The 23,898-nt window shown below is 49.6% G+C and overlaps 1 protein-coding gene across 1 annotated transcript in view; it reads left to right on the top strand.

The window, feature by feature from the left end:
• PARP10 (poly(ADP-ribose) polymerase family member 10) overlaps window positions 1–18,908 on the top strand; it is a 30,192-nt gene extending 11,284 nt beyond the window's left edge. Inside the window, exons 6-10 of the mRNA XM_075261742.1 lie at window positions 6,971–7,183; window positions 7,263–7,377; window positions 8,082–8,986; window positions 9,137–9,311; window positions 18,283–18,908. Coding sequence (XP_075117843.1) covers window positions 6,971–7,183; window positions 7,263–7,377; window positions 8,082–8,986; window positions 9,137–9,311; window positions 18,283–18,596 — 1,722 coding nt within the window. The 3' untranslated portion in view covers window positions 18,597–18,908. The remainder of the gene's footprint in view (window positions 1–6,970; window positions 7,184–7,262; window positions 7,378–8,081; window positions 8,987–9,136; window positions 9,312–18,282) is intronic.
• The last annotated feature ends 4,990 nt before the right edge of the window (window positions 18,909–23,898 follow it).

Below are 23,898 nucleotides of genomic sequence, written 5' to 3'. Positions count from 1 at the left end.
CTCTGGGTTATTATTATATCCACTGTATTATTACATTACTCTGGGTTATTATTATATCCACTGTATTATTACATTACTCCGGCTTATTATTATATCCACTGTATTATTACATTACTCCGGCTTATTATTATATCCACTGTATTATTACATTACTCTGGGTTATTATTATATCCATTGTATTATTACATTACTCCGGGTTATTATTATATGCACTGTATTATTACATTACTCCGGCTTATTATATCCACTGTATTATTACATTACTCCGGCTTATTATTATATCCACTGTATTATTACATTACTCTGGGTTATTATTATATCCACTGTATTATTACATTACTCCGGCTTATTATTATATCCACTGTATTATTACATTACTCCGGCTTATTATTATATCCACTGTATTATTACATTACTCTGGGTTATTATTATATCCATTGTATTATTACATTACTCCGGGTTATTATTATATGCACTGTATTATTACATTACTCCGGCTTATTATATCCACTGTATTATTACATTACTCCGGCTTATTATTATATCCACTGTATTATTACATTACTCCGTCACTGCCCAGAGTCTATAGAGGATTTCCCACCGCGGTAGCCTGGAGGCCATACTGAAGCCACTGGAGGGGGAGACGTGGCCTCATGGTCCCAGAAGCAGAACCCACTGATGACTAGATGGATAGATATGAGACTGATAGATCATGTCAGCAGGACATACAGACGTGTCAGCCATCTTGTCGCTGTGGACAGTGGGACAGTCTCATCCAGGACAGCTGAAGGAGCTTTTCGGCCCAGCCCCTCCTGTAGGACTTGTGGGTGTTTCCTGAATTGTCTATAGTAGACAATGGGGCAGCGGCCATCTCTGTCATGTAATGGACCTAGCTCTGACCAGAAGATCCAGAGGGAAGAGACGGGCGGACATTTAGTCAGATGTCTCTTGTGAGATCTCCTGTGGAAATGCCATGACATGACTCTACCCAGCATCAGGAAAGAAGATGCAGGACTCGGGGCTTTGTTGTCATCTTGCACTAGGCCTAAGGAGTTAGATGAGGAGATGATGGAGGCTTTTACTAGAAGACAGTGATCTGACAGGGTTCCAGTAATGCAACAGGTCCCGAGACTTGAATGGCATCCCTGTCAGGATGGTGGAAGAGGGAGAAGAGTGAGGAGAGATCTAGTGACACCTTCACATTGAGTCCAGAGACAACACTGCCTGTCAGGATGGTGGAAGAGTGAGGAGAGATCTAGTGACACCTTCACATTGAGTCCAGAGACAACACTGCCTGTCAGGATGGTGGAAGAGGGAGAAGAGTGAGGAGAGATCTAGTGACACCTTCACATTGAGTCCAGAGACAACACTGCCTGTCAGGATGGTGGAAGAGAGAGAAGAGATCTAGTGACACCTTCACATTGAGTCCAGAGACAACACTGCCTGTCAGGATGGTGGAAGAGGGAGAAGAGTGAGGAGAGATCTAGTGACACCTTCACATTGAGTCCAGAGACAACACTGCCTGTCAGGATGGTGGAAGAGGGAGAAGAGTGAGGAGAGATCTAGTGACACCTTCACATTGAGTCCAGAGACAACACTGCCTGTCAGGATGGTGGAAGAGGGAGAAGAGATCTAGTGACACCTTCACATTGAGTCCAGAGACAACACTGCCTGTCAGGATGGTGGAAGAGGGAGAAGAGTGAGGAGAGATCTAGTGACACCTTCACATTGAGTCCAGAGACAACACTGCCTGTCAGGATGGTGGAAGAGGGAGAAGAGATCTAGTGACACCTTCACATTGAGTCCAGAGACAACACTGCCTGTCAGGATGGTGGAAGAGGGAGAAGAGTGAGGAGAGATCTAGTGACACCTTCACATTGAGTCCAGAGACAACACTGCCTGTCAGGATGGTGGAAGAGAGAGAAGAGATCTAGTGACACCTTCACATTGAGTCCAGAGACAACACTGCCTGTCAGGATGGGGGAAGAGGGAGGAGAGATCTAGTGACACCTTCACATTGAGTCCAGAGACAACACTGCCTGTCAGGATGGTGGAAGAGAGAGAAGAGATCTAGTGACACCTTCACATTGAGTCCAGAGACAACACTGCCTGTCAGGATGGTGGAAGAGGGAGAAGAGATCTAGTGACACCTTCACATTGAGTCCAGAGACAACACTGCCTGTCAGGATGGTGGAAGAGGGAGAAGAGTGAGGAGAGATCTAGTGACACCTTCACATTCAGTCCAGAGACAACACTGCCTGTCAGGATGGTGGAAGAGTGAGGAGAGATCTAGTGACACCTTCACATTGAGTCCAGAGACAACACTGCCTGTCAGGATGGTGGAAGAGGGAGAAGAGATCTAGTGACACCTTCACATTGAGTCCAGAGACAACACTGCCTGTCAGGATGGTGGAAGAGGGAGAAGAGATCTAGTGACACCTTCACATTGAGTCCAGAGACAACACTGCCTGTCAGGATGGTGGAAGAGGGAGAAGAGTGAGGAGAGATCTAGTGACACCTTCACATTCAGTCCAGAGACAACACTGCCTGTCAGGATGGTGGAAGAGTGAGGAGAGATCTAGTGACACCTTCACATTGAGTCCAGAGACAACACTGCCTGTCAGGATGGGGGAAGAGGGAGAAGAGATCTAGTGACACCTTCACATTGAGTCCAGAGACAACACTGCCTGTCAGGATGGTGGAAGAGAGAGAAGAGATCTAGTGACACCTTCACATTGAGTCCAGAGACAACACTGCCTGTCAGGATGGTGGAAGAGGGAGAAGAGATCTAGTGACACCTTCACATTGAGTCCAGAGACAACACTGCCTGTCAGGATGGTGGAAGAGGGAGAAGAGTGAGGAGAGATCTAGTGACACCTTCACATTCAGTCCAGAGACAACACTTTGCCTGTCAGGATGGTGGAAGAGGGAGAAGAGTGAGGAGAGATCTAGTGACACCTTCACATTGAGTCCAGAGACAACACTGCCTGTCAGGATGGTGGAAGAGAGAGACGAGTGAGGAGAGATCTAGTGACACCTTCACATTGAGTCCAGAGACAACACTGCCTGTCAGGATGGTGGAAGAGGGAGAAGAGATCTAGTGACACCTTCACATTGAGTCCAGAGACAACACTGCCTGTCAGGATGGTGGAAGAGTGAGGAGAGATCTAGTGACACCTTCACATTGAGTCCAGAGACAACACTGCCTGTCAGGATGGTGGAAGAGGGAGAAGAGTGAGGAGAGATCTAGTGACACCTTCACATTGAGTCCAGAGACAACACTGCCTGTCAGGATGGTGGAAGAGGGAGAAGAGATCTAGTGACACCTTCACATTGAGTCCAGAGACAACACTGCCTGTCAGGATGGTGGAAGAGTGAGAAGAGATCTAGTGACACCTTCACACTGAGTCCAGAGACAACACTGCCTGTCAGGATGGTGGAAGAGGGAGAAGAGATCTAGTGACACCTTCACATTGAGTCCAGAGACAACACTGCCTGTCAGGATGGTGGAAGAGGGAGAAGAGATCTAGTGACACCTTCACATTGAGTCCAGAGACAACACTGCCTGTCAGGATGGTGGAAGAGGGAGAAGAGTGAGGAGAGATCTAGTGACACCTTCACATTGAGTCCAGAGACAACACTGCCTGTCAGGATGGGGGAAGAGAGAGAAGAGTGAGGAGAGATCTAGTGACACCTTCACACTGAGTCCAGAGACAACACTGCCTGTCAGGATGGTGGAAGAGGGAGAAGAGTGAGGAGAGATCTAGTGACACCTTCACATTGAGTCCAGAGACAACACTGCCTGTCAGGATGGGGGAAGAGAGAGAAGAGTGAGGAGAGATCTAGTGACACCTTCACATTGAGTCCAGAGACAACACTGCCTGTCAGGATGGTGGAAGAGGGAGAAGAGATCTAGTGACACCTTCACATTGAGTCCAGAGACAACACTGCCTGTCAGGATGGTGGAAGAGAGAGACGAGTGAGGAGAGATCTAGTGACACCTTCACATTGAGTCCAGAGACAACACTGCCTGTCAGGATGGTGGAAGAGGGAGAAGAGATCTAGTGACACCTTCACATTGAGTCCAGAGACAACACTGCCTGTCAGGATGGTGGAAGAGGGAGAAGAGTGAGGAGAGATCTAGTGACACCTTCACATTGAGTCCAGAGACAACACTGCCTGTCAGGATGGTGGAAGAGGGAGAAGAGTGAGGAGAGATCTAGTGACACCTTCACATTGAGTCCAGAGACAACACTGCCTGTCAGGATGGTGGAAGAGTGAGGAGAGATCTAGTGACACCTTCACATTGAGTCCAGAGACAACACTGCCTGTCAGGATGGTGGAAGAGGGAGAAGAGTGAGGAGAGATCTAGTGACACCTTCACATTGAGTCCAGAGACAACACTGCCTGTCAGGATGGTGGAAGAGGGAGAAGAGTGAGGAGAGATCTAGTGACACCTTCACATTGAGTCCAGAGACAACACTGCCTGTCAGGATTGCAGTGAAGTCGGATATTTTGCAGTGTCCCCTCCTGATTACAAATGTCAGTCTAGGCGGCCTGAGACGCAGTCAACATCTCGTGTAGAAGAGCTAACTGGAACGTTCTCTCTACTTACCGTCGTTCAATGGGGTTGGGCCGTTGTGACAACCAAGATCAAGAAATATTAAAGAACCCAAAACCCTTCCATATTGTGTGAGGAACGTCCACCTCAGCCGCTCCTGCTGCTCCAGGGGACACCGCAGTGAAGAAGGCAAAGTAAGACCGCGGGTAGAAAGAGCGGGATCTCAATGTCCTGGAGATTGCAAGAAGAACGTGCTGCAACATTGGGTAATGGCAAATGATGTAGGGCCAAAGTACTGTAGATGTGTCCTGACCGTGCGTCCTGCACCGCTCTCCTACAGGGGGTGCTGTCTGAGAGGACCAGGCTCAGTAAGCTGTGTATGGGCTCCCTCCTCACACCTTCTAATGTACCCACAGGCTGAAACGTGCTGCAGCCCCTCCACAACAGCCAAGCAGTGCCGAGAGCTGCTCCAAGAGACGACCGCAGGGGCTCACAAATATGGGCATTAATGGCAGAGACGACCATCAAAGAGCCACAAGTTGGTCAAACTGAGTCCGTAAAGAGATGGCTCATGGAGGGGGCCAGCCAAGAAGAGAGGAAGGGGCTCCTTTGCCTCCAGTAGTGGGACCTTCTTGTCACCTGTACAGATGTGCTGTGTCAATGGGTGAAGCCGCCGACAGCAGTAGGTCCCACCTGGCATATCGTGAGAAAGAGGTGAGTGACTCCAGCATGGATCCAAGAGAAGAAGGGCCTGAGAAGATATTCTGCTGCTGCTTCAGAACAACTAGCCCCAGTCTCACCTTCAGGAAGTCTCCTACAAAGTCTGTACAGAAATGGCAATGTGGCCAGGACAGGAAAGAACAGGCCGATGAACTGTCCAATGTTAGTTACTGTACGGCTAGCTGTTGGTCATTGAGGGCCACGTCATCTGAGACCAGACCATCGAGTCCACAGCGCAAGCATTGTAGAAGAACCTCATCCTGCCCTATGGATGCCCCATTGTATTCTGATTAGGAGGACGGCTTGGACCGCAGGCTGATAATACTGCACCTCACCACCTCCAGGGGAACGGCACTTGTGAGCTCTGGAACGGGACACGGTGTGGCTGCTGAAGAGCCAGGAGGCCCAGAAAAAGGAGAGCTGGATGGCTGTATTACGACACATTGTATTCTGCCATGGGCCACTCACCTTCTGGATCGTATCTGGAAGGATTGGATTGTGCCCTTAACATGATGATGTCCAATTGCACTGAAAATGAAGACTAGACAAGCTAGACCAAGAAGGATGGACAATGCAGGAACATACAAGAAATGTGGAAGAAGGAGTCCTTGTGTAACAGGGATCCACCAGGAGTCTCTGAGGTCACTGGAAAGCCCAATCCACCTGAGGACCTAGCCATGGAAGATGTGAGGCCCTGTACGCTAGAGGGCTCAGCGCCAGCACCTATGAGGATGGAAGGAACCATCTCATGTAGTCCCTAATACAGTCCTGTTATCTCTCACCATCCTCAATATAGTCCTGTTGTCTCACACAGTCCATAATGCAGTTCCATCTTCTCATACTGTCCGCTAATTTCACATGACCATTGCATTCATATCCATCATGTCGTCCCATAATCCCATACAATCACAGTCCTGTAATGTCAGAGTCCCTAGTTTCTCACGGTCCCATAGTCTTTTGAGATCTCAGTGGCTCAGTGGTTAGCACTGCAGCCTTGCAGCACTGGAGTCCCGGGTTCGAATCCTGCCAAGGACAACATCTGCAAGGAGTTTGTATGTTCTCCCCGTGTTTGGTGTGTGGGAGGAAACCGGAGTACCCAGGGGAAACCCACACAAAGACATACTGATAGGGAATGTAGATTGTGAGCCCTATATGGGACAGTGACTGCCATGTGTGTACAGCGCTGCGGAATAGGATGGCGCTATATAAGTAAGCAGAATAAATAATAATAGCCTCTCACAGTCTAATGTCGTGGTCCACTGTCTCTTGCGGTCCTACAGGACCATAGTTCTCTAGAGTTTTGGTAGGGTTGGGAGTAGACTACAGTTTGTAGGTTTCCCACTTTGGCAGGGCATTTATGACCAATCTGACGGAGGTGCTGAGCTTGGTGTCTCCAGCAATACGGCCTCCAGCTATACGGGGCCTCCAGCTATACGGGGCCTCCAGCTATACGGGGCCTCCAGCTATACGGGGCCTCCAGCTATACGGGGTCTCCAGCTATACGGTCTCCAGCTATACGGTCTCCAGCTATACGGTCTCCAGCTATACGATCTCCAGCTATACGGTCTCCTACGGCCTCCAGCTATACGGTCTCCTACGGCCTCCAGCTATACGACCTCCAGCTATACGACCTCCAGCTATACGACCTCCAGCTATACGGCCTCTCATGTATTCCTTCCTATCTTCCAGGTTGCTGGAGATCCAGTTTCTTGTAAGACGGCAGTGGAAATTCTCCTTCACATTGTGTCTTCCCTGTCATCTCGTATGGTGACATTACAGTATCCAGGGGTCTCGCTGTTTTTTCTGGAAGATGAGGGTCAGCGGGCTGTGCTGGAGACTGAACACCAACACCAGTGTGTCATCGACACGTCTAATCTCAGCTGGAAGGTGATGGGCTGTAAGGTAAAGACCTTGTATATCATCTTAGGCTGTATATCTGACCACTGAGGAGGGTCTCATGCAATCTTGTCTTCTTCTGCAGCCTGTGGACCCCTGGAGCTTTGTACATGTCTCCGACACAGACGTATTCCCAGTCCAATCCATCATAGCTGAGGAGTTGTCAGAGGTAGCAAGACCACAGCTTGGCGCAGACTTCGGTGAGTCATGTCTTGTATGGTAAAGTGAAGCCGGGCCCTGACACCCACTGATCTGACCACCACACCATATAGGAAGAGGGAGCCGAACTGCCACTGGACACCTCTGTCATCTCCAGGAAGCTTCTCCTGGCATGGCCGATCCTGGCCCTCAGCTGGAGGGACCCCAACACATGACACTGCTAGTAGACTCCATGGAAATGGTCAGGATCCTTCTACTGTCTACTGATGTGTAGAGAGCCTTCTATACTAGTGACTTTGTCAGTTTAGTCCCCATATGGGACCTGCAGATTATTACCCCCAGGGACAGAACTTTCCATTTATTTACCAGATGAAGGCCGAACAGTCATGTTATACAGTCGTTTGTAAGAATCTTCTATAGGCGTCCATTATACTATGACTTCATGTAGACCAACCATTGGAAGAGTATGAGGGCCTAATAAGAGTGTAACTTCTACAAGGAAGGAAGGAAGGCTAATGCTAAATGAAATAAGGGATCAGAGAGTCGGGAACGGGGACAGTCCACCTCATGTGTCACCGCAAACACTCTCGTGTTCCATATAACTAGGAGGTCACCAGTGTTCTCCATTGTCCTTTCACAGTCCACGTCACATCTCCTACATCTTGAGATCATTTCAGGTTCACGCTTTGTTCACACTCGTGAATTTTTTTTCATTGATAATTTTTTCCTAATATTTTCCCCTTAGAGGACATAAAGGTCATCGCTTCTGTTCTGAAGAATTCACCAAATAATGAAAACCAAGAAGAAATTCTGGCTACAACCACTGAATGGAACATAAAAGAAGACGACGATCTAGATCTCTACACAGATAGACCTGCCACGGGCCCCGATGAAGACTCCTCCGAAACAGCAGACGAGGAGCTAGACCAAGTCTGTAAAATGTCACGAGACGAATTTCAGGATAGACAGCTGGATGAAGAAGCTCAGCTGCTCTTAGCAATACAAATGTCCATGGACACCCAAGGCCCGACCACGGAAAAGGAGGACAAGGACCTACAGCGGGCACTTCAACTTTCTCTTAGAGATCAAGTCCTGGAGGAGGCAGAAGAACCTCTACAGAGAGCCTTAGAGATGTCGCTGCAGCATTGCTGGGCTTCTGATGGAACGTCTCCTGGTCAGGAGGATGTCCAGGAAGTTTCTGGAGATGAAATGGCAAAAGCTCTGGACACTGTTCAAATAAAAGTATTAGCAGCGGATGAGACCAGTCTAGTGGTGGCCTGTGCGGCCATAAGAAAGGCTGTGACAGCAAAACTGTGCACCGTGACTCTGGACGGAATAGAAGATTTCTCACGTAAAGCCGAGATCCTGTCTGCTCTGGAGAAGAAGCACAAGGTGACCATCGCCGTCCAAAAAGGGCAGGCTCAAATTCACGGATTCTTACAAAACCCCCTAAGATGCCAGGAAGAGCTCTCCCAAATCATGAGCACTCTCCATAGAGACCGCAGCTCTCAACCTGGACTTATGACTCTTGACACTCAACAGACTGTTGTTCTGATCCCTGTGTCAGAGTTGTCAGAGGAGTATAACAGAGTTGTCCAGCAATTCTTCAGCACTCTAAAGGAAGTGAAGCCTGTCACTCAAGTCCTTCAGGTAATGTAATACGCTATAATGTGTATGGGGCTGTAAGGTGAGGCCATAGGTCCTCTAGATAATGGGATATACGGGAGACAATGGTGTGTCTGGCGCTCTAGTGTCTCCACCAGGCTGAGGCTCTTGTTGACCACTGTGTTATTTGTTTAGGTGCAAAAGGTGCAAAACACTTTGTTGTATAACCAATACCAGCTGAAAAAGCAAAGTATGCTGGCACAGCACCCGCGGACACCCATCGAGCACACGCTGTACCATGGAACCTCAGAAAGTGGCGCCAAGGAGATCTGTCACCGTGGATTTGACCGCAGCTTCTGTGGAAAGAATGGTAGACACTATCTTACACTCTCTGTTGTTACACACCTATAAATTCTTCATCGTGTTACGCTCCTCCTCTTGTACTCTCTCCTTTGTGTTACGCTCCTCCTCGTGTACTCTCTCCCTTGTGTTACGCTCCTCCTCTTGTACTCTCTCCTTTGTGTTACGCTCCTCCTCTTGTACTCTCTCCCTTGTGTTACGCTCCTCCTCGTGTACTCTCTCCCTTGTGTTACGCTCCTCCTCTTGTACTCTCTCCTTTGTGTTACGCTCCTCCTCTTGTACTCTCTCTCTTGTGTTACGCTCCTCCTCTTGTACTCTCTCCCTTGTGTTACGCTCCTCCTCTTGTACTCTCTCCCTTGTGTTACGCATCTCCTCTTGTACTCTCTCCCTTGTTACGCTCCTCCTCTTGCACTCTCTCCCTTGTGTTACGCATCTCCTCTTGTACTCTCCCTTGTGTTACGCTCCTCCTCTTGTACTCTCTCCCTTGTGTTACGCTCCTCCTCTTGTACTCTCTCCCTTGTGTTACGCTCCTCCTCTTGTACTCTCTCCCTTGTGTTACGCTCCTCCTCTTGTACTCTCTCCCTTGTGTTACGCTCCTCCTCTTGTACTCTCCCTTGTGTTACGCTCCTCCTCTTGTACTCTCTCCCTTGTGTTACGCTCCTCCTCTTGTACTCTCTCTCTTGTGTTACGCTCCTCCTCTTGTACTCTCTCCTTTGTGTTACGCTCCTCCTCTTGTACTCTCTCCCTTGTGTTACGCTCCTCCTCTTGTACTCTCCCTTGTGTTACGCATCTCCTCTTGTACTCTCTCCTTTGTGTTACGCATCTCCTCTTGTACTCTCTCCCTTGTGTTACGCTCCTCCTCTTGTACTCTCTCCCTTGTGTTACGCATCTCCTCTTGTACTCTCCCTTGTGTTACGCATCTCCTCTTGTACTCTCTCCTTTGTGTTACGCATCTCCTCTTGTACTCTCTCCCTTGTGTTACGCTCCTCCTCTTGTACTCTCTCCCTTGTGTTACGCTCCTCCTCTTGTACTCTCCCTTGTGTTACGCATCTCCTCTTGTACTCTCTCCTTTGTGTTACGCTCCTCCTCTTGTACTCTCTCCCTTGTGTTACGCATCTCCTCTTGTACTCTCTCCCTTGTGTTACGCATCTCCTCTTGTACTCTCTCCCTTGTGTTACGCTCCTCCTCTTGTACTCTCTCCCTTGTGTTACGCATCTCCTCTTGTACTCTCTCCCTTGTGTTACGCATCTCCTCTTGTACTCTCTCCCTTGTGTTACGCATCTCCTCTTGTACTCTCTCCCTTGTGTTACGCTCCTCCTCTTGTACTCTCTCCCTTGTGTTACGCATCTCCTCTTGTACTCTCTCCCTTGTGTTACGCTCCTCCTCTTGTACTCTCTCCTTTGTGTTACGCTCCTCCTCTTGTACTCTCTCCTTTGTGTTACGCTCCTCCTCTTGTACTCTCTCCCTTGTGTTACGCATCTCCTCTTGTACTCTCTCCCTTGTGTTACGCTCCTCCTCTTGCACTCTCTCCCTTGTGTTACGCTCCTCCTCTTGTACTCTCTCCCTTGTGTTATGCTCCTCCTCTTGTACTCTCTCCCTTGTGTTACGCTCCTCCTCTTGCACTCTCTCCCTTGTGTTACGCTCCTCCTCTTGCACTCTCTCCCTTGTGTTACGCTCCTCCTCTTGCACTCTCTCCCTTGTGTTATGCTCCTCCTCTTGTACTCTCTCCTTTGTGTTACGCTCCTCCTCTTGTACTCTCTCCTTTGTGTTACGCTCCTCCTCTTGTACTCTCTCCTTTGTGTTACGCTCCTCCTCTTGTACTCTCTCCCTTGTGTTACGCATCTCCTCTTGTACTCTCTCCCTTGTGTTATGCTCCTCCTCTTGTACTCTCTCCCTTGTGTTACGCTCCTCCTCTTGCACTCTCTCCCTTGTGTTACGCTCCTCCTCTTGTACTCTCTCCTTTGTGTTACGCTCCTCCTCTTGTACTCTCTCCCTTGTGTTACGCATCTCCTCTTGCACTCTCTCCCTTGTGTTACGCTCCTCCTCTTGTACTCTCTCCCTTGTGTTACGCTCCTCCTCTTGTACTCTCTCCTTTGTGTTACGCTCCTCCTCTTGTACTCTCTCCCTTGTGTTACGCTCCTCCTCTTGTACTCTCTCCCTTGTGTTACGCTCCTCTTCTTGTACTCTCTCCTTTGTGTTACGCTCCTCCTCTTGTACTCTCTCCCTTGTGTTACGCTCCTCCTCTTGTACTCTCTCCTTTGTGTTACGCTCCTCCTCTTGTACTCTCTCCTTTGTGTTACGCTCCTCCTCTTGTACTCTCTCCCTTGTGTTACGCTCCTCCTCTTGTACTCTCCCTTGTGTTACGCTCCTCCTCTTGTACTCTCTCCTTTGTGTTACGCTCCTCCTCTTGCACTCTTTCCCTTGTGTTACGCTCCTCCTCTTGCACTCTCTCCCTTGTGTTACGCTCCTCCTCTTGCACTCTCTCCCTTGTGTTACGCTCCTCCTCTTGTACTCTCTCCTTTGTGTTACGCTCCTCCTCTTGTACTCTCTCCCTTGTGTTATGCTCCTCCTCTTGTACTCTCTCCCTTGTGTTACGCTCCTCCTCTTGTACTCTCTCCCTTGTTACGCTCCTCCTCTTGTACTCTCTCCCTTGTGTTACGCTCCTCCTCTTGTACTCTCTCCCTTGTGTTACGCTCCTCCTCGTGTACTCTCTCCCTTGTGTTACGCTCCTCCTCTTGCACTCTTTCCCTTGTGTTACGCTCCTCCTCTTGCACTCTCTCCCTTGTGTTACGCTCCTCCTCGTGTACTCTCTCCCTTGTGTTACGCTCCTCCTCTTGTACTCTCTCCCTTGTGTTACGCTCCTCCTCTTGTACTCTCTCCCTTGTGTTACGCTCCTCCTCTTGTACTCTCTCCCTTGTGTTACGCTCCTCCTCTTGTACTCTCTCCTTTGTGTTACGCTCCTCCTCTTGTACTCTCTCCCTTGTGTTACGCTCCTCCTCTTGTACTCTCTCCCTTGTGTTACGCTCCTCCTCTTGTACTCTCTCCCTTGTGTTACGCATCTCCTCTTGTACTCTCTCCCTTGTGTTACGCTCCTCCTCTTGTACTCTCTCCCTTGTGTTACGTTCCTCCTCGTGTACTCTCTCCTTTGTGTTACGCTCCTCCTCTTGTACTCTCTCCCTTGTGTTACGCTCCTCCTCTTGTACTCTCTCCTTTGTGTTACGTTCCTCCTCTTGTACTCTCTCCCTTGTGTTACGCTCCTCCTCTTGTACTCTCTCCCTTGTGTTACGCTCCTCCTCTTGTACTCTCTCCCTTGTGTTACGCATCTCCTCTTGTACTCTCTCCCTTGTGTTATGCTCCTCCTCTTGTACTCTCTCCCTTGTGTTATGCTCCTCCTCTTGTACTCTCTCCCTTGTGTTACGCTCCTCCTCTTGTACTCTCTCCTTTGTGTTACGCTCCTCCTCTTGTACTCTCTCCCTTGTGTTACGCATCTCCTCTTGTACTCTCTCCCTTGTGTTACGCTCCTCCTCTTGTACTCTCTCCCTTGTGTTACGCTCCTCCTCTTGTACTCTCCCTTGTGTTACGCTCCTCCTCTTGTACTCTCTCCCTTGTGTTACGCTCCTCCTCTTGTACTCTCTCCCTTGTGTTACGCTCCTCCTCTTGTACTCTCTCCTTTGTGTTACGCTCCTCCTCTTGTACTCTCTCCCTTGTGTTACGCTCCTCCTCTTGTTCTCTCTCCCTTGTGTTACGCTCCTCCTCTTGTACTCTCTCCCTTGTGTTATGCATCTCCTCTTGTACTCTCTCCCTTGTGTTACGCATCTCCTCTTGTACTCTCTCCCTTGTGTTACGCTCCTCCTCTTGTACTCTCTCCCTTGTGTTACGCTCCTCCTCTTGTACTCTCTCCCTTGTGTTACGCTCCTCCTCTTGTACTCTCTCCCTTGTGTTACGCTCCTCCTCTTGTACTCTCTCTTGTGTTACGCTCCTCCTCTTGTTCTCTCTCCCTTGTGTTACGCTCCTCCTCTTGTACTCTCTCCCTTGTGTTACGCTCCTCCTCTTGTACTCTCTCCCTTGTGTTACGCTCCTCCTCTTGTTCTCTCTCCCTTGTGTTACGCTCCTCCTCTTGTACTCTCTCCTTTGTGTTACGCTCCTCCTCTTGTACTCTCTCCCTTGTGTTACGCTCCTCCTCTTGTACTCTCTCCCTTGTGTTACGCTCCTCCTCTTGTACTCTCTCCCTTGTGTTACGCATCTCCTCTTGTACTCTCTCCCTTGTGTTACGCTCCTCCTCTTGTACTCTCTCCCTTGTGTTACGCTTCTCCTCTTGTACTCTCTCCCTTGTGTTACGCTCCTCCTCTTGTACTCTCTCCCTTGTGTTATGCTCCTCCTCTTGTACTCTCTCCCTTGTGTTACGCTCCTCCTCTTGTACTCTCTCCCTTGTGTTACGCTCCTCCTCTTGTACTCTCTCCCTTGTGTTACGCATCTCCTCTTGTACTCTCTCCCTTGTGTTATGCTCCTCCTCTTGTACTCTCTCCCTTGTGTTACGCTCCTCCTCTTGTACTCTCTCCTTTGTGTTACGCTCCTCCTCTTGTACTCTCTCCCTTGTGTTACGCATCTCCTCTTGTACTCTCTCCCTTGTGTTACGATCCTCCTCTTGTACTCTCCCTTGTGTTACGCTCCTCCTCTTGTACTCTCTCCCTTGTGTTACGCATCTCCTCTTGTACTCTCTCCCTTGTGTTACGATCCTCCTCTTGTACTCTCCCTTGTGTTACGCTCCTCCTCTTGTACTCTCTCCCTTGTGTTACGCTCCTCCTCTTGTACTCTCTCCCTTGTGTTACGCTCCTCCTCTTGTACTCTCTCCCTTGTGTTACGCTCCTCCTCTTGTACTCTCTCTTGTGTTACGCTCCTCCTCTTGTTCTCTCTCCCTTGTGTTACGCTCCTCCTCTTGTACTCTCTCCTTTGTGTTACGCTCCTCCTCTTGTACTCTCTCCCTTGTGTTACGCTCCTCCTCTTGTACTCTCTCCCTTGTGTTACGCTCCTCCTCTTGTTCTCTCTCCCTTGTGTTACGCTCCTCCTCTTGTACTCTCTCCTTTGTGTTACGCTCCTCCTCTTGTACTCTCTCCCTTGTGTTACGCTCCTCCTCTTGTTCTCTCTCCCTTGTGTTACGCTCCTCCTCTTGTACTCTCTCCTTTGTGTTACGCATCTCCTCTTGTACTCTCTCCCTTGTGTTATGCTCCTCCTCTTGTACTCTCTCCCTTGTGTTACGCTTCTCCTCTTGTACTCTCTCCCTTGTGTTACGCTCCTCCTCTTGTACTCTCTCCCTTGTGTTACGCTCCTCCTCTTGTACTCTCTCCCTTGTGTTACGCTCCTCCTCTTGTACTCTCTCTTGTGTTACGCTCCTCCTCTTGTACTCTCTCCCTTGTGTTACGCTCCTCCTCTTGTACTCTCTCCCTTGTGTTACGCTCCTCCTCTTGTACTCTCTCCCTTGTGTTACGCTCCTCCTCTTGTACTCTCTCCCTTGTGTTACGCATCTCCTCTTGTACTCTCTCCCTTGTGTTACGCTCCTCCTCTTGTACTCTCTCCCTTGTGTTACGCATCTCCTCTTGTACTCTCTCCCTTGTGTTACGCATCTCCTCTTGTACTCTCTCCCTTGTGTTACGCATCTCCTCTTGTACTCTCTCCCTTGTGTTACGCTCCTCCTCTTGTACTCTCTCCCTTGTGTTACGCTCCTCCTCTTGTACTCTCTCTCTTGTGTTACGCTCCTCCTCTTGTTCTCTCTCCCTTGTGTTACGCTCCTCCTCTTGTACTCTCTCCCTTGTGTTACGCATCTCCTCTTGTACTCTCTCCCTTGTGTTACGCTCCTCCTCTTGTACTCTCTCTCTTGTGTTACGCTCCTCCTCTTGTTCTCTCTCCCTTGTGTTACGCTCCTCCTCTTGTACTCTCTCCTTTGTGTTACGCTCCTCCTCTTGTACTCTCTCCTTTGTGTTACGCTCCTCCTCTTGTACTCTCTCCCTTGTGTTACGCTCCTCCTCTTGTACTCTCTCCCTTGTGTTACGCTCCTCCTCTTGTACTCTCTCCCTTGTGTTACGCATCTCCTCTTGTACTCTCTCCCTTGTGTTATGCTCCTCCTCTTGTACTCTCTCCCTTGTGTTACGCTTCTCCTCTTGTACTCTCTCCCTTGTGTTATGCTCCTCCTCTTGTACTCTCTCCCTTGTGTTACGCTCCTCCTCTTGTACTCTCTCCCTTGTGTTACGCTCCTCCTCTTGTACTCTCTCCCTTGAGTTACGCTCCTCCTCTTGCACTCTCTCCTTTGTGTTACGCTCCTCCTCTTGCACTCTCTCCCTTGTGTTACGCTCCTCCTCTTGTACTCTCTCCCTTGTGTTACGCTCCTCCTCGTGTACTCTCTCCCTTGTGTTACGCTCCTCCTCTTGTACTCTCCCTTGTGTTACGCTCCTCCTCTTGTACTCTCCCTTGTGTTACGCTCCTCCTCTTGTACTCTCTCCCTTGTGTTACGCTCCTCCTCGTGTACTCTCTCCCTTGTGTTACGCATCTCCTCGTGTACTCTCTCCCTTGTTACGCTCCTCCTCTTGTACTCTCTCCCTTCTGTTACGCATCTCCTCTTGTACTCTCTCCTTTGTGTTACGCTCCTCCTCTTGCACTCTCTCCTTTGTGTTACGCTCCTCCTCTTGTTCTCTCTCCCTTGTGTTACGCTCCTCCTCTTGTACTCTCTCCCTTGTGTTACGCTCCTCCTCTTGTACTCTCTCCCTTGTGTTATGCTCCTCCTCTTGTACTCTCTCCCTTGTGTTACGCTCCTCCTCTTGTACTCTCTCCCTTGTGTTACGCTCCTCCTCTTGTACTCTCTCCCTTGTGTTACGCTCCTCCTCTTGTACTCTCTCCCTTGTGTTACGCTCCTCCTCTTGTACTCTCTCCCTTGTGTTACGCTCCTCCTCTTGTACTCTCTTCTTTGTCTTACGCTCCTCCTCTTGTACTCTCTCCCTTGTGTTACGCTCCTCCTCTTGTACTCTCTCCCTTGTGTTACGCTCCTCCTCTTGTACTCTCTCCCTTGTGTTACGCTCCTCCTCTTGTACTCTCTCCCTTGTGTTACGCTCCTCCTCTTGTACTCTCTCCCTTGTGTTACGCTCCTCCTCTTGTACTCTCTCCCTTGTGTTACGCTCCTCCTCTTGTACTCTCTCCCTTGTGTTACGCTCCTCCTCTTGTACTCTCTCCTTTGTGTTACGCATCTCCTCTTGTACTCTCTCCCTTGTGTTACGCTCCTCCTCTTGTACTCTCTCCTTTGTGTTACGCTCCTCCTCTTGTACTCTCTCCCTTGTGTTACGCTCCTCCTCTTGTACTCTCTCCTTTGTGTTACGCTCCTCCTCTTGTACTCTCTCCCTTGTGTTACGCATCTCCTCTTGTACTCTCTCTCTTGTGTTACGCTCCTCCTCTTGTACTCTCTCTTGTGTTACGTTCCTCCTCTTGTACTCTCTCCTTTGTGTTACGCATCTCCTCTTGTACTCTCTCTCTTGTGTTACGCTCCTCCTCTTGTACTCTCTCCCTTGTGTTACGCTCCTCCTCTTGTACTCTCTCCCTTGTGTTACGCTCCTCCTCTTGTACTCTCTCCCTTGTGTTACGCTCCTCCTCTTGTACTCTCTCCCTTGTGTTACGCTCCTCCTCTTGTACTCTCTCCCTTGTCTTACGCTCCTCCTCTTGTACTCTCTCTTGTGTTACGTTCCTCCTCGTGTACTCTCTCCCTTGTGTTACGCTCCTCCTCTTGTACTCTCTCCCTTGTGTTACGCTCCTCCTCTTGTACTCTCTCCCTTGTGTTACGCATCTCCTCTTGTACTCTCTCCCTTGTGTTACGCTCCTCCTCTTGTACTCTCTCCCTTGTGTTACGCTCCTCCTCTTGTACTCTCTCCCTTGTCTTACGCTCCTCCTCTTGTACTCTCTCTTGTGTTACGTTCCTCCTCGTGTACTCTCTCCCTTGTGTTACGCTCCTCCTCTTGTACTCTCTCCCTTGTGTTACGCTCCTCCTCTTGTACTCTCTCCCTTGTGTTACGCATCTCCTCTTGTACTCTCTTCTTTGTCTTACGCTCCTCCTCTTGTACTCTCTCCCTTGTGTTACGCTCCTCCTCTTGTACTCTCTTCTTTGTGTTACGCATCTCCTCTTGTACTCTCTCCCTTGTGTTACGCATCTCCTCTTGTACTCTCTTCTTTGTCTTACGCTCCTCCTCTTGTACTCTCTCCCTTGTGTTACGCTCCTCCTCGTGTACTCTCTCCCTTGTGTTACGCTCCTCCTCTTGTACTCTCTCCCTTGTGTTACGCTCCTCCTCTTGTACTCTCTCCCTTGTGTTACGCTCCTCCTCTTGTACTCTCTCCCTTGTGTTACGCTCCTCCTCTTGTACTCTCTCTTGTGTTACGCTCCTCCTCTTGTTCTCTCTCCCTTGTGTTACGCTCCTCCTCTTGTACTCTCTCCCTTGTGTTACGCTCCTCCTCTTGTACTCTCTCCCTTGTGTTACGCTCCTCCTCTTGTACTCTCTCCCTTGTGTTACGCTCCTCCTCTTGTACTCTCTCCCTTGTGTTACGCTCCTCCTCTTGTACTCTCTCCCTTGTGTTACGCTCCTCCTCTTGTACTCTCTCCCTTGTGTTACGCTCCTCCTCTTGTACTCTCTTCTTTGTGTTACGCTCCTCCTCTTGTACTCTCTCCCTTGTGTTACGCTCCTCCTCTTGTACTCTCTCCCTTGTGTTACGCTCCTCCTCTTGTACTCTCTTCTTTGTCTTACGCTCCTCCTCTTGTACTCTCTCCCTTGTGTTACGTTCCTCCTCTTGTACTCTCTCCCTTGTGTTACGCTCCTCCTCTTGTACTCTCTCCCTTGTGTTACGCTCCTCCTCTTGTACTCTCGCTGTTGTGTTACTTCATCTAATCTCCATGTTGTCTCCTTTGCTTGCACACTTGTCTTGTCCTTTCATCTCTGGTCTTTCTCTTCCATCAGCCACCTTCTATGGACATGGTGTGTATTTTGCTGTTGAGGCTGCAATGTCTGCGAGGGACAGATATTCCCCCCCATCAAGTAACGGACACAAGTACATCTTGGTGGCCCAGGTACTGACTGGAGAGTTTACATTGGGGATAGAAGACATGAAGAAGCCTCCCATTAAGCCAGATTCGGTTGGCGAAGTCCTGCAGCGATATGACAGCTTAGTGGACAATCTTGAGACGCCCACCATCTTTGTCATATTTAATGACACACAAGCTTATCCGCAATACCTTATTACATGTTGTAATACCAGAGACGGTGAGAAATAAGAGCAAGTAATTCTGGGGGTGATGGTTATAGTTATCATATTCAGTGGAAATGGGGAAGAAAAGGAATGTCCAGTAGGCCGTAAATACAGCTTCTAACCAATGGTCGATGACTTCATAAGGTGGAGAGGGCACGCGCACTGATAATGGCTTCCATTAGAGTGATGAGTGTCAGGGCCAGTACCGGATTTACATCTCAGGATCCCGTAACCACAGACTGTCTAGCTAGAGTCCATCCATCATGTAGACTAAATCCTATGTTATGTATGGCCTCAAATGTTTATCTGCCTTAACAAAATAAATCTGGACATTGCAGTGCACTTCTCATAACATCTACCACCCTCTGGAACCTACTTGGTGTTGTCCTCCTCCACTGTAGAATTCCTCTTGTCCCTCCTCGTTGACCTTCCCCTCACTCTTCCCCCATGTCAATCCAGGGTGTCCTCCACCTCTTCCTCTATATTCCCTTCCCCTTTTCCCTGTGTCTCTTCCTCCTCCTCTATAGTCTTCCCCTTCTCCTTCCTTGTTGTCCTCGTTCTCCTCTATAGTCTTCCCCTTGTCCCTCCCGGGTGTCGTCCTCCTCTACCCTCTTCCCCTTGTCCCTCCCGGTTGTCTTCGTCCTCCTCTACCCTCTTCCCCTTGTCCCTCCCGGTTGTCTTCGTCCTCCTCTACCCTCTTCCCCTTGTCCCTCCCGGTTGTCTTCGTCCTCCTCTACCCTCTTCCCCTTGTCCCTCCCGGTTGTCTTCGTCCTCCTCTACCCTCTTCCCCTTGTCCCTCCCGGTTGTCTTCGTCCTCCTCTACACTCTTCCCCTTGTCCCTCCCGGTTGTCTTCGTCCTCCTCTACCCTCTTTCCTTTGTCCCTCCTGTCTGTCCTCCTCCTCTTCCCCTTGTCCCTCCCGGTTGTCTTCGTCCTCCTCTACCCTCTTCCCTTTGTCCCTCCTGTCTGTCCTCCTCCTCTTCTCCTTGTCCCTCCCGGTTGTCTTCGTCCTCCTCTACCCTCTTCCCCTTGTCCCTCCCGGTTGTTTTCGTCCTCCTCTACCTTCTTCCCTTTGTCCCTCCCGGTTGTCTTCGTCCTCCTCTACCCTCTTCCCTTTGTCCCTCCTGTCTGTCCTCCTCCTCTTCTCCTTGTCCCTCCCTGTTGTCTTCGTCCTCCTGTACCCTCTTCCCCTTGTCCCTCCCGGTTGTCTTCATCCTCCTCTACACTCTTCCCTTTGTCCCTCCCGGTTGTCTTCGTCCTCCTCTACCCTCTTCCCTTTGTCCCTCCCGGTTGTCTTCGTCCTCCTCTACCCTCTTCCCTTTGTCCCTCCTGTCTGTCCTCCTCTACACTCTTCCCTTTGTCCCTCCCGGTTGTTTTCGTCCTCCTCTACACTCTTCCCCTTGTCCCTCCCGGTTGTTTTCGTCCTCCTCTACCCTCTTCCCCTTGTCCCTCCCGGTTGTCTTCATCCTCCTCTACCCTCTTCCCCTTGTCCCTCCCGGTTGTCTTCGTCCTCCTCTACCCTCTTCCCTTTGTCCCTCCTGTCTGTCCTCCTCCTCTTCCCCTTGTCCCTCCCGGTTGTTTTCGTCCTCCTCTACCCTCTTCCCCTTGTCCCTCCCGGTTGTCTTCATCCTCCTCTACCCTCTTCCCCTTGTCCCTCCCGGTTGTCTTCGTCCTCCTCTACCCTCTTCCCTTTGTCCCTCCCGGTTGTTTTCGTCCTCCTCTACCCTCTTCCCCTTGTCCCTCCCAGTTGTTTTCGTCCTCCTCTACCCTCTTCCCCTTGTCCCTCCCGGTTGTCTTCGTCCTCCTCTACCCTCTTCCCCTTGTCCCTCCCGGTTGTCTTCATCCTCCTCTACCCTCTTCCCCTTGTCCCTCCCGGTTGTCTTCGTCCTCCTCTACCCTCTTCCCTTTGTCCCTCCCGGTTGTTTTCGTCCTCCTCTACCCTCTTCCCCTTGTCCCTCCCGGTTGTTTTCGTCCTCCTCTACCCTCTTCCCCTTGTCCCTCCCGGTTGTCTTCGTCCTCCTCTACCCTCTTCCCCTTGTCCCTCCCGGTTGTTTTCGTCCTCCTCTACCCTCTTCCCCTTGTCCCTCCCGGTTGTCTTCGTCCTCCTCTACCCTCTTCCCTTTGTCCCTCCTGTCTGTCCTCCTCCTCTTCCCCTTGTCCCTCCCGGTTGTCTTCGTCCTCCTCTACCCTCTTCTCCTTGTCCCTCCTGGGTGTCCTCCTCCTCTTCCCCTTGTCCCTCCTGGGTGTCCTCCTCCTTTACACTCTTGGCGGCAGAGCACTGCACAGCCTGGTGGGCGGGCCGAGGGGAGTAAGAATTACAAGCGCTTATACTCACCTCTCTAGGGAGTCCTGCCATGCTCCGGTGTCCATTTCAAGCCTCTTCCGTCTCTCACTGATATCACACACCCCAGGGGTCACCGCTGAGGCCTGTGTTTGGCCTGAATAGGATATGGGGTGACCGCAGGACGTCACTAGACACCTAGAGGATACCCAGGAGAGGTGAGTCTAAATGTTAGTTATTGTTACACCTCCCCTGCACCTCTATTCACTATACTCTGGGGTCTGAGGGACAATATATGTTGTGTGGGGGTCATAGGACAGAAAACTGTATGATACATTGAGGAGGAGGGGGCCCATACCTCCTGATGGCAGTATACAGGTGGGGTCCACTGTGTACGTTATAGGGGGGTCTGTCCAACAGTAGGTCCTGCCTTTGGAAAGTTTGGGAACCAGTGCACTGGATTATACCTGGACCGAGCCGATGTGATAGAAACCTCTAGAATCACTGAAGACCCCTAAGCCCTGCCGTCTAAAACTGGATGGGGCTTCTAATCCTACAAGATGGAGATGTGTGATGCAGCGGTCCCTGTAAGCCTGGAGGCACCTGACCCTGTGACCACGACTGGAAGATGCTGGAAATATAAAAACACACAAACCTTGCGAGTCTTCAGTAGTGGATCCCTATTAATGGCTGACTAATAATGAGGACGGGTCACAACGTTTCGGATCTCTCGGCTCCTTTCTCAAGTAAATATAAAACCATTTCTGAAGGCTGAATATTTATATACAGAGGGGCACACGGGTAGAATTCTAGGGGGGAGGGGGGGTTATTAGTAATTGGTAGAGACCATGTAACAATTCCAGGTTCTTATCAGGTCTCGGGTCAGTGATGTCTGTAAGATGCCATAAACCCATGTGACTGATTTATGTACAGAGGGGCACACGGGAATAGAATTCTAGGGGGGAGGGGGGGTTATTAGTAATTGGTAGAGACCATGTAACACTTCCAGGGTCTTATCAGGTCTCAGGTCAGTGATGTCTGTAAGATGCCATGAACCCATGTGACTGATTTATGTACAGAGGGACACATGGGAATAGAATTCTAGGGGGGGGGGTTTATTAGTAATTGGTAGAGACCATGTAACACTTCCAGGGTCTTATCAGGTCTCAGGTCAGTGATGTCTGTAAGATGCCATAAACCCATGTGACTGATTTATGTACAGAGGGACACACGGGAATAGAATTCTAGGGGGGGGGGGGGGGGGGTTATTAGTAATTGGTAGAGACAATGTAACACTTCCAGGGTCTTATCAGGTCTCAGGTCAGTGATGTCTGTAAGATGCCATAAACCCATGTGACTGATTTATGTACAGAGGGACACACGGGAATAGAATTCTAGGGGGGGGGGGGGGGGGGTTATTAGTAATTGGTAGAGACAATGTAACACTTCCAGGGTCTTATCAGGTCTCAGGTCAGTGATGTCTGTAAGATGCCATAAACCCATGTGACTGATTTATGTACAGAGGGACACATGGGAATAGAATTCTAGGGGGGGGGGGGGGGTTATTAGTAATTGGTAGAGACAATGTAACACTTCCAGGGTCTTATCAGGTCTCAGGTCAGTGATGTCTGTAAGATGCCATGAACCCATGTGACAGATTTATGTACAGAGGGACACACGGGAATAGAATTCTAGGGGGGGGGGGGGGGTTATTAGTAATTGGTAGAGACCATGTAACACTTCCAGGGTCTTATCAGGTCTCAAGGTCTCAGGTCAGTGATGTCTGTAAGATGCTATAAACCCATGTGACTGATTTAACCCCTTCTCCAGTGTGTGAAGCAGAGTCATAAGTTTATACGCATTCACATCGCCATACAATTAGAGAACGAAGACTGGACCTTCCCGTATCAAAACATTTCTGCAATGAGGATCAGAATATCACCGATCACATGAGAATTCTGGTTTTAAGAGGGAATTTCAAATCAAAGAAATGAAGTCGGAGGTAGTCAGAGCGCACCCCGGAGGAGGGGACTTAATGGACATTGAGAAGTAAGAGTCTCGCTCCCGGGGGCCTGAATGAAAATCTAAATTCTAGCTGTTTTATTTGAATAGGAAGCCGATTGTGGATTGGAGTTAGGGGGGGGGGGGGGAGTATTTTTAACATCTTTAATAACAAAAAATAGTCCGGAGATACATTGGGGGATGGGATATGGTGGGATTGGCAGGTTTTGTATATATATATATATATATAGAGATGAGCGAACACTAAAATGTTCGAGGTTCGAAATTCGATTCGAACAGCCGCTCAATGTTCGTGTGTTCGAATGGGTTTCGAACCCCATTATAGTCTATGGGGAACAGATACTCGTTAAGGGGGAAACCCAAATCCATGTCTGGAGGGTCACCAAGTCCACTATGACACCCCAGGAAATGATGCCAACACCTCTGGAATACAACTGGGCCAGCAGGGGAAGCATGTCTGGGGGCATCTAACACACCAAAGCCCCTCTATTACCCCAACATCACAGCCTAACAACTACACACTATACACACTCAATACAACCTCTATCAAAGTGGGAAAATACCTGGAAACCTTCTTTACTCCCCAAATGGATGGACACAAACCCCAATTTAAGCTCAACAAACAGTAACAACCACCCCTTTAAATCACGTTCCCCATGACAACCACAAATGGAATAGGCAAAGGGAAATCCTTTAGTCATCACCCTTAACTGTCATTGTGTGTGTGTGTGTGTGTGTGTGTGTGTGTGTGTGTGTGTGTGTGATGTGGTAAGACCTTCCAAAATTGACTTTTCTAGCCCTTAACATGAGCCCTTCCAAACAAAGTTACAGGACCTTAAGCTGAGCTACCAGCAGAGATTGAGGCCCTTGGCATGAGTAGAGCCTTGCACCAGCAGTGTTTTTGGCACTTAGGGTGAGTTGAGCCTTGTACCAGCGTGTGTCCCTTAACATCAGGCGGGCCCTAAGTTCTGCGCTTTGCACAAAAGTTCCACATTAACTAGGCTGAATGGTACAAAGATTAGTAG

Source organism: Leptodactylus fuscus, unplaced genomic scaffold (genome assembly GCF_031893055.1).
Source record: "Leptodactylus fuscus isolate aLepFus1 unplaced genomic scaffold, aLepFus1.hap2 HAP2_SCAFFOLD_338, whole genome shotgun sequence".
Lineage (NCBI taxonomy): Eukaryota > Metazoa > Chordata > Amphibia > Anura > Leptodactylidae > Leptodactylus > Leptodactylus fuscus.
This window is presented reverse-complemented; position numbering and strand designations above follow the sequence as displayed.